Source organism: Gobius niger (assembly GCF_951799975.1).
Source record: "Gobius niger genome assembly, chromosome: 20".
NCBI lineage: Eukaryota > Metazoa > Chordata > Actinopteri > Gobiiformes > Gobiidae > Gobius > Gobius niger.
This window is the reverse complement of record NC_136871.1, coordinates 4,486,401-4,497,094: the sequence shown is the minus strand read 5'-3', so window position 1 is coordinate 4,497,094 and position 10,694 is coordinate 4,486,401. Positions and strand designations below refer to the sequence as shown.

Below are 10,694 nucleotides of genomic sequence, written 5' to 3'. Positions count from 1 at the left end.
TACTCCGAGACAACGGGCCGATGTGTTACCGTTGTCCAGTGAGTCAGAGACTGGCACGTGTGTTCCGGTTCGGGGAATGGGGTTGAACGTGCTATTTGTTCCGTTACATAAGGTGTCTCTGGAGTGTGAACTGTTTGGTGGGGAGGCTGAGTTGGCGGTTCGTCCTGCGTTGCCAATAGAGGGCGTCTCCGTGATTTTGGGTAGCGCTCATAGTTTCCCAGCCAGATGAGAACAGTAAGGAGTTCTCTAATGTGTTTACAGCATGCGCGGTAACTCGTGCTATGGCGCGTACGCAGGTGGTAAAAGAGGACTGTGGGAAGAATGTGCTGTTGCCGTTGTCTGATTTCCCTGTGTCTCTGTCTCGTAGTGAGCTGGCGGTGGAGCAGCACACTGACATGTCTCTAAAAGATCTTTTTGATCAGGTGCATCCGTCGAGCGAAGCGACTAAGAGTGCGTGTGGGTACTTCCTGAAGGACACTCTGTGGGTGAGGAAGTGGTCACCACATGCGGGGATCGTTGGGGATCCTGTGTTTCAGATTGTTTTACCAAGTACAGTAGATTTCGCTCTGCGGTGTTGAAGGTCGCACATGACGAGTCTGGGCACGCGGGCATGAGGAAAACTTACGACCGGGTACTGAGATAGTTTTTCTGGCCTCGTCTGAAAAAAGATGTCTCGTCATATGTAAAGACATGTCATGTTTGTCAGCTTACCGCTAAGCCTAATCAGGCGTTGAAGCCGTTCCCGTTGAGTCCAATTGTTGTTGCATCCGAGCCATTTGAGCACTTTATCATCGACTGCGTTGGCCCTTTGCCTCGGTCAAAGGCTGGGTCTTTCTATCTGCTAACAGTAATCTGTCAAGTTACTCGCTATCCAGCTGCCTATCCGCTACAAACAATAACTGCTAGGGCTGTGGTGCGTACGCTTACTCAGTTCATCTCTGTGTTTGGCATTCCGAAGGTGATACAGTCGGACCAAGGCACCAACTTTTCATCGCATTTGTTTGCCCAGGTCTTGAAGCAGCTTCGGGTGCAGCACAGTAAAGCGACAGAAATGCACCTGCGACGTTTCAACGTCTAATGAACAGAGTTGTTGGTGACACGACGGGGTGTGCAGTTTATTTGGATGATGTCGTTGTGTACTCCGATACTTGGGACAAACATGTGGAGCGCATTGAGGAGCTTTTCACTCGTTTGGCAGAGGCGGGGCTCACTGTCAATCTTGCGAAGTGTGAGTTTGCGAAGGCGACATATTTGGGTCGCGTGGTAGGGCAGGGGGAAGTCCGCCCTGTGGCGGCTAAAGTTCAAGCTGTAGAGCAATTCCCTGTCCCAGTGACCAAAAAGGAGCTCATGCACTTCCTTGGGCTTGTGGGCTATTATAGATGTTTTTGTCAGAACTTTTCATCTGTAGTGGCGCCCTTAACAAACTTGCTACACAAGGAGGTGAAATTTGTGTGGTCTCCCCTTTGTCAGCAGGCGTTCGAGCAGGTGAAAAGGCTCCTCTGTGCTGCTCCCATGTTGGCTGCGCCGCGCCTCCAACAGCCTTTCCAGCTCTATGTGGACGCAAGCCACGTGGGTGCTGGAGCTGTCCTTACACAGCGGGATGAGTTTGGTATCTGTTGGCCGGTTAGTTTCTTTTTTAAAAAGTTCAATAAACAACAACTTAATTATTCCGTAATTGGAAAGGAAACCTTTGCGCTAATCCTGGCCTTAACTCACTTCGACATGTATTTGAGTGGTGGAGCTAGCGTTGTGGTGTACACGGATCACAACCCGCTCACCTTCCTATCCACGTTAAAGTGTCCAAACCAGCGTTTGGTCCGATGGGCATTGTTCTTCCAAGCGTACAACTTAGACATTCGGTACATTAGAGGTTCTGACAACGTAGTGGCGGACGCATTGTCACTCGCGCCAGTGTAGTCAGGTCTGCCTGTGTATGTCTTCCCCCTTCCTCTTTCTCGCTGTCTCTGTCCCTTAAAATGCTTCTGTGTGCACCAGTTGCCGGGCGGAGAGCAGTCCAGCTGGAGTGGAGCCGGGGTGTCTACAGGTTGGGCCGCACGGGTCTACAGGCTGAGCACAAGAGTATGCACGTGAACTTGAGCACTGAGCAATGTAATGGTGGTGGCCAGCACTTGTGTCTTCCTGTGAGGTGAGCACTAGCTCTGTCACAGGGTTCCGCCGGGAACCTGCTCTTTATGGGGGGGGGTGTGATGCCCCCCCTGCTGGGCCTGTAATACTAATGTTGTCTGTGTTTATGAAGGTGGGCAGCAGGTGGCGACCAGGGTCCCCAGGGGGCCCGGTGGGACTTCCGGGTGGCCCAGGTAAAAGGGCCGGGTTTCCGCCGCTAGCTCTCTCACTCTCTCCTGCGGCTCCGAGTGGAGGTCGACTTGCCCTGGAGTGCTGCGGACCGCTCCTCCTCGCCAGGCCACGCTGTGTGGCCACTCGCTCTCTTTTTTGATTCTTTAAATAAATGCCTTAACAAAGGCTTAAAAGCGTCATGGTGTCGTGTCTCCCCCATTCTTTGTTGCGGCATCCGAGCCGGGTCATAACAGTCATTTGAACAATCTCTGCACAATTTACAATTGAAACCATGAAAATTAATCAAAAAACTTTTTTTTCACTCAAACTAATCTCTTCAGCCCAAAGGACCACAATACATTTCTACAGAGATTAATAAAGTCTAACTTAAAACTTTAAACCTTCTCAATGTACATGTGAATTGACTTTCTTCAGAGTTAGACTTTAGGTCAGACAACATAAGTGACAGTAACATGACGCTAAATACAGTGTGCTCTTTGTTTCCTGTAAAAAGGCGGAGCTAAGAGCGACAGGTAAAGAAGGAAGTCATGGATCAATTGTGTGATTTAAAATTAAAGTTAAATAAAGTTTAAAATTGGAGGATTACTTTTGCCCCAATGAAAACTCAATCAATCAATCAATCAATCAATCAATCAATCAATCAATTAAAATTTTATTTATTAAGCGCCTTTCATACAAGGTTGTAACACAAAGTGTTTAACAGATTAAAAGCAGTTCCCGGTCACCCAACCACCCACTCTTCCAAATAGAAGCAGACAACAACACTGCTCCCCCCCCCCCTCCCCATTGCCATGCATAGCACAATTATACACCAATATAATTGGTTAATTATAAAGTGTGAGTTTCATCAACATTTCAACAACATGTGACATTTCTCCCTTGACATTGTCAGTGAGGCCTATAAATAAGTTGTACTTACAGCAGGTTTAGTTGCTCGCCTGGACGTCTGTTGCAGAAGAGGTGAGCGATGATGCCATAAAAGACTGGGCTACACTGACCATTGCTTTTAACATCTTTAAAATGTAAATGTGTTTCTTGTTATTAAATGTTTGGATACATTTAGCTAGTTGATCTGTGTTTGGACAGTTGAGTTTAAATGGTAACCTTTAATGCTTTCCCTCTCCTTTTGTTTGAAGGGCATCTTCGTTTGACCCATGATCTTATTTGACAATAGTTCGCTTCCTCCAGGATGGGTCTGGGATGAGGATCTCAAACGGGCAGCTGTCGTGAACAATTTGGTCACTGTGGTTTTCTGTATCATCATCAACTATGTTAATGCTACAATGGTGTACACCTTTTTAAAACATGAGGTCAGAAGCTTCAATAAATCTTTCATTTCAGCACGTGGCATAGTCCTTTAAAATTCTAAAACAAAATATTGAGAGCTATACTGCTAAAAAGTACTGTATGTGTGCTACAAAAATATTTCAAATCTGTCATGTCTATGAAATTTCCCTTTGGTAGGTTTGCGATTACATTAACTGTACATAGACTTTATTGATTTACAACTACCCTGGGTTATGTTATTTTATTTGCACATTAAAAGTAAATATAGAACGAACTGCAAATGAGGAAAAGGAAATAGATTGAATGAATGTTTATCTTGATGGTGGTAAATTCAGATTGGGTTTTCTTTACCAGATTAGCATTGTTGTCAGGAATAGGTACAGTAAACTAGTAACATTTTCTGAAATCATAATGAATGTAAAGTGTGGGGTTTTTACCCTATACTTTCATGTACAGTTCATGTACATTTTCATAATGTGTTTATTTCTTTAATTTTTTCTAATAATGTTTATTTTTTACATTTGTTTTCCTTTTTGCAGATTTTCAAGACAATTCCACGCTACATCCTGTTCATCCACCTGGTTATCTGTGACATTATTCTAGTGACTCTTTTGACCCTCCTTCATTTGTTAAGCTACATAGTTTTCACTCTCAATGTGTCTCTCTGCATAGTGATGGCTCTGCTCGCTATAGCTGCCAATCATAACAGCCAATTGACTCTCGCTGTTATGTCCCTTGAATGTTATATCGCAGTGTGTTATCCACTGCGGCACTCTCAGATCTGCTCAGTGAAGAAAACGTATATAGTCATTGCCTGTATTTGGTTGATAAATGTCTTCAACCTGCTCCCTGATGTATTTATTGCTTTGGCCACAGAGCCTCTCGAGTTCTTCCACTCGCGTGTGTGGTGTGGGAAGGACAGGGTGCTGCGCCATTCCTATTCTATTGAGAAAGATAAAATATTTGATGCTGCAGTAATGGTTCTTGTCTGGTTGACTCTTATCTACACGTATTTAAGGATTCTCTTCACGGCAAAATCAGCCGCAGCCGACGCACGAAAAGCACGAAACACTGTCCTGCTTCACAGTTTCCAGCTGTTGCTCTCAATGCTCAATTATATATATATTCCCATATTATATCCACTTCAGGCTATGTTTCCAAATAGTCAGCGCGCCATACGCTTTGCACTAACAGTATTTATCAACATTATGCCAAGGATCATTAGTCCACTTCTTTATGGGCTCAGGGATAAAAACTTTAGAAAGTATCTAAAGAAACATGTCTCATGTGCAAAGGCAAAACAGTAGGAACAAATTGATTATGAGTATATGGTAAATGCCAAATTGTTTGTATAATCTCTCTAAAAAAAAAAGTCATTATTCACAACCAGACCAGAGACCTAATTGTTGAACTAAATTCACCCACTGGCCTCCAGGCTGGTAAGGCCCTTTAGCACCACTTGAAGCCTTTGTTAAGGGTATCCACATTTACTCACATCTTGCCATGCAACTACCCAGGGACACTGGCTGAAGGATGGGTCACACGCAGAGGACAAATTTCCCTACGAGGAAAAGACATACAAACATTGACACTGTTGTGTAAAATTATTTGTCATTTGTAGTATTGTGAATTTGTTATCATTACACAGCAGGACGTCCCTGCTGATATGTTTCAGGTTTCTCAAACCAACGGACTAATGCAGGGGTGGCCAACTTGTCAGAGACCAAGAGCCGAAATGTTTAACCTTAATCCTGTGAAGAGCCACAAAGGCACCGACCATTCACGAGATCCAGGGGCGGTTGTTTATTGTGATTAAATATAATGTGGCCGCCATATTTAACAACAATAAACTATAACTTCATGCCTGGCCTTTTTCTTTTCTTTCTTTTTCAATAATTGTATTAGATTTAATCTTTTTACTCCTCACCAAGATTGAAATAAATTTATATTAAACAACAAACCTCAAACATTGGCCTCATTGCCAACTTCATAAGCTCATCTCTCGGTGCTCAAAATATACAAATATTCAAAGGTTGCACCAAACTTTAGGCTGGACATTGGTGAAGAATAGACTGCGCTTTGCCCTTCTTTGCTTCTTTAAAAAGATTCTTGTGTTAAAACTCCCTAAGGTTTTGTATGATGTACTTGTATTCAGTTGCTCCATACAACACAAGACACGCAGTAAATGGCCATTTTACTCTTCCATCATGTAAAACCCAGACTGGACAGAAGGCTGTTATGTTCAGAGGGATGAAATCCTGGAAATGCCTAAAGACATTTCTAACATTGCAGACATAAACATTTTTAAAAAGACTCTGTTGTCACACTGCAACAAATGTAATATGTTGTAATTGTGTATTTATATTTTTATGCTGTTGTGATCTGTGATCATTGTATGAAAATGTGATTTTATAATCTGGACCCCAGGAAGACTAGCCATTGTCAAGGGCAATGGCTAATGGGGATCTTAATAAACAAATCTCTCCTCTTCCATCGCTGTCCTCTACGTCCTCGTGTTGTCAGACTCCGTGTCACCTGTACGTTTGTCCAGATGCCCGGGCCACCTCAGCTGCTCCTTTCGACGTGAAGGAGCAGCGACTCTACTCCGAGCTCCTCCCGGGTAACTGAGCTCCTCACCTGATCTCGAAGGGTGCGCCCAGCCACCCTGCGAAGGAAACTCATTTCGGCCGCTTGTATTCGCGATCTTGTCCTTTCGGTCATTACCCAAATCTCATGACCATAGGTGAGAGTGGGAACGTAGATCGATCGGTAAATCGAGAGCTTTGCCCCGACTCAGCTCCCTCTTCACCACGACAGACCGATACAGCGACCGCATCACTGCTGACGCCGCACCGATCCGTCTATCGATCTCACGCTCCATCCGTCCCTCACTCGTGAACAAGACCCCAAGATACTTGAACTCCTGCACTTGAGGTAAGGACCCCCCACCGACCTGTAGAGGGGAAGCCACCTTTTTCCGGTGGAGAACCATGGCCTCAGATTTGGAGGTGCTGATCCTCATCCCGGCCGCTACACACTCGGCTGCAAACCGCCCCAGAGCAGCTGAAGGTCCTGGTTTGTTGAAGCCAACAGAACAACATCATCTGCAAACAGCAGAGATGAGATCCTGAGGCTCCCAAACCGGACACCCTCCGGCCCCTGGCTGCGCCTAGAAATTCTGTCCATAAAAGTAATGAAAAGAACCGGTGACAAAGGGCAGCCCTGGCGGAGACCAACACGCACCGGGAACAGGTCTGACTTATTGCCGGCAATTTTTTTGAATTGTTTTATTCTGTTTGTTTTATTTGTCCTTGGAGTAAAGCTAAAAAGTGCAAGCATTGACATGACACACGTGATTTTACTCCCTGGACATCGTCAGTGAGGCCTATAATAATTCTGACTCTCAGAAGGTTTGCTCAGTCTGTGCTTGGATGTTGGTTGCATTAGAGACTGGGCAGCACTCCCTATTGGTTTTTATTATATTTTAATTTTTGTTTCTTGTTTAAAAAAAATTGGTGATTGATTGGTTTATATTGTTTAGTAAGTTGATCTGTGTTCAGTTCTGGACTTTTGAGATTGAATGTCAGCCTCTAGTGCCCACTCTCCTCTTATTTTTTGAAAGGCATCTTCATTTGACTCATGAGCTTTGACAATAGTTCGAATCCTCCAGGATGGGTGTGGAATGACAGCAACCGGGCAGCTGTCGTGAACAATTTGATAACTGTGGCTCTTTTTATCTTCATCAACTATGTTAATGCAACAATGGTGCACACCTTTTTAAAACATGAGGTTAGAAGCTTGTACGAGTCTACATGGAATTGTAACTGCTATACCTGACACAGTCTTTTCTTTTTTTTCTAAAACAAAGTATTGTGCTATTCTGCTAGAATTGTGTGTGTTGAAAATATATATTTCACTTCTGTAGATTCATGTATAGTGGGGCAATAAAGTATTTCGCCAAAATCCAATAGGAAGTCTATGGGGAACTGACCAAACACTTTTTTGCCCCACTGTATATGGAATTTCCATTTTGTAGGGTTTCATCACATACCTAAGCTTTTGATGACATTTAGTCGTCTACAGCAGGGCCAAGGAAGCTCATTTGCACATAAAAAGTAAATATAGACTACAGTGCAAATAAGGAAAAAGACAATAGGTTAAATGTGTTGAATTTGAGAATGTTAATTTTGACTGCAGTAAATTTATTTTTATGTTTGTTTTTTAAACCAGTTTAGCATTATGGGTAAACCAGTCAGGAATAGGTACAGCAAACTGGTGTGTAAAGTGTGGAATATTTTAATCCTATTCGCTACTTGCGCAATCCCATAATACATTGCGCCTTGGGGGGTTCGCTGCTGCAAACAATATGGCGTTGCGAGCTGTCATCGAAGAGACTAATATTAATCTTCCAAATACCATAAAAAAAAAATCCAATTCCACTAAACCAAAGCTTAAGAACATCTGAACCTTTTTATCTATTGATTTTGAAAAGTCGATCGGGAAAAAAGCTCCCGTTAACCTCGCGTGCCGTGTTTTGTAGTTCCTGATTACGTTTTTGATTGTTAGAGCAATTACGAGCACAGCAGAAGTTGCTTTTATAATCATTGTTTGACTGTAGCTTCACTCGCACTTAAAGGCCTCCAGGTCGTAGTTACCCCCTCCCAAGGCGCAAAGCATTATGGGTTATGTGCAAGTAGTGAATTGATTTTTTACTGTGTTGTTTTTCATTTTGCAGATTTTCAGAATGACTCCACGCTACATCCTGTTCATCCACCTGGTTATCTGTGACATTATTCTAATGACTCTTTTGACCCTCCTTCATTTGTTAAGCTACATAGTTCACACTCTTAATGTGTCTCTCTGCATAGTGGTGGCTCTGCTCGCTATAGCTGCAAATTATAACAGCCAATTGACTCTCGCTGTTATGTCCCTTGAATGTTATATCGCAGTGTGTTATCCACTGCGGCACTCTCAGATCTGCTCAGTGAAGAAAACGTATACAGTCATTGCCTGTATTTGGCTGGTAAATGCCCTAAACCTGCTCCCCGATGTATTTATTGCTTTGGCCACAGAGCCTCTCGAGTTCTTCCACTCGCGTGTGTGGTGTGGGAAGGACAGGGTGCTGCGCCATTCCTACTCTATTGAGAAAGATAAAATATTTAATGCTGCAGTAATGGTTCTTGTCTGGTTAACTCTTATCTTCACGTATTTAAGGATTCTCTTCACGGCAAAATCAGCTGCAGCCGACGCACGAAAAGCACAAAAAGCACGAAACACTGTCCTGCTACACAGTTTCCAGCTGTTGCTCTCAACGCTCAATTATATATATTTTCTCATATTATATCCACTTCAGGCTATGTTTCCAAATAGTCAGCGCGCCATACACTTTGCACTAACAGTATTTATCAACATTATGCCACGGATCATTAGTCCACTTCTTTATGGGCTCAGGGATAAAAACTTTAGAAAGTATCTAAAGAAACATGTGTCATGTGCAAAGGCAAAACAATAGGAACAAATTGATTATGAGTATATGGTAAATGCCAAATTGTTTGTATAATCTCTAAAAAAAAAAAGTCATTATTCACAACCAGACCAGAGACCTAATTGTTGAACTAAATTCACCCACTGGCCTCCAGGCTGGTAAGGCCCTTTAGCACCACTTGAAGCCTTTGTTAAGGGTATCCACATTTACTCATATCTTGCCATGCAACTACCCAGGGACACTGGCTGAAGGATGGGTCACACGCAGAGGACAAATTTCCCTACGAGGAAAAGACATACAAACATTGACATTGTTGTGTAAAATTATTTGTCATTCGTAGTATTGTGAATTTGTTATCATTACACAGCAGGACGTCCCTGTTGATGTGCTTCAGGTTTCTCAAACCAACAGACTAATGCAGGGGTGGCCAACTTGTCAGAGACCAAGAGCCGAAATGTTTAACCTTAATCCTGTGAAGAGCCACAAAGGCACCGACCATTCACGAGATCCAGGGGCGGTTGTTTATTGTGATTAAATATAATGTGGCCGCCATATTTAACAACAATAAACTATAACTTCATGCCTGGCCTTTTTCTTTTCTTTCTTTTTCAATAATTGTATTAGATTTAATGTTTTTACTCCTCACCAAGATTGAAATAAATTTATATTAAACAACAAACCTCAAACATAGGCCTCATTGCCAACTTCATAAGCTCATCTCTCCTCTTCCATCGCTGTCCTCTACGTCCTCGTGTTGTCAGACTCCGTGTCACCTGTACGTTTGTCCAGATGCCCGAGCCACCTCAGCTGCTCCTTTCGACGTGAAGGAGCAGCGACTCTACTCCGAGCTCCTCTCGGGTAACTGAGCTCCTCACCCAATCTCGAAGGGTGCGCCCAGCCACCCTGCGAAGGAAACTCATTTCGGCCGCTTGTATTCGCGATCTTGTCCTTTCGGTCATGACCCAAATCTCATGACCATAGGTGAGGGTGGGAACGTAGATCGATCGGTAAATCGAGAGCTTTGCCCCGACTCAGCTCCCTCTTCACCACGACAGACCGATACAGCGACCGCATCACTGCTGACGCCGCACCGATCCGTCTGTCGATCTCACGCTCCATCCGTCCCTCACTCGTGAACAAGACCCCGAGATACTTGAACTCCTCCACTTGAGGTAAGGACTCCCCACCGACCTGAAGAGGGGAAGCCACCTTTTTCCGGTGGAGAACCATGGCCTCAGATTTGGAGGTGCTGATCCTCATCCCGGCCGCCACACACTCGGCTGCAAACCGCCCCAGAGCAGCTGAAGGTCCTGGTTTGTTGAAGCCAACAGAACAACATCATCTGCAAACAGCAGAGATGAGATCCTGAGGCTCCCAAACCGGACACCCTCCGGCCCCTGGCTGCGCCTAGAAATTCTGTCCATAAAAGTAATGAACAGAACCGGTGACAAAGGGCAGCCCTGGCGGAGACCAACACGCACCGGGAACAGGTCTGACTTATTGCCGGCAATTTTTTTAAAAATTGTTTTATTCTGTTTGTTTTATTTGTCCTTGGAGTAAAGCTAAAAAGTGCAAGCATTAACATGACACACGTGATTTTACTCCC

The 10,694-nt window shown here is 43.9% G+C and overlaps 1 protein-coding gene across 1 annotated transcript; it reads left to right on the top strand.

Annotated features, from left to right (window-relative positions):
* Window positions 1-3,922: 3,922 nt before the first annotated feature.
* LOC306979502 (odorant receptor 131-2-like) lies at window positions 3,923-5,300 on the top strand (the record flags this gene model as incomplete). Its single annotated transcript, XM_079578460.1, has 3 exons — window positions 3,923-3,928; window positions 4,143-4,711; window positions 5,279-5,300. The coding sequence occupies 3 exons, from the start codon at window positions 3,923-3,925 to the stop codon at window positions 5,298-5,300; spliced, it is 597 nt and encodes a 198-aa protein (XP_079434586.1).
* Window positions 5,301-10,694: the final 5,394 nt, after the last annotated feature.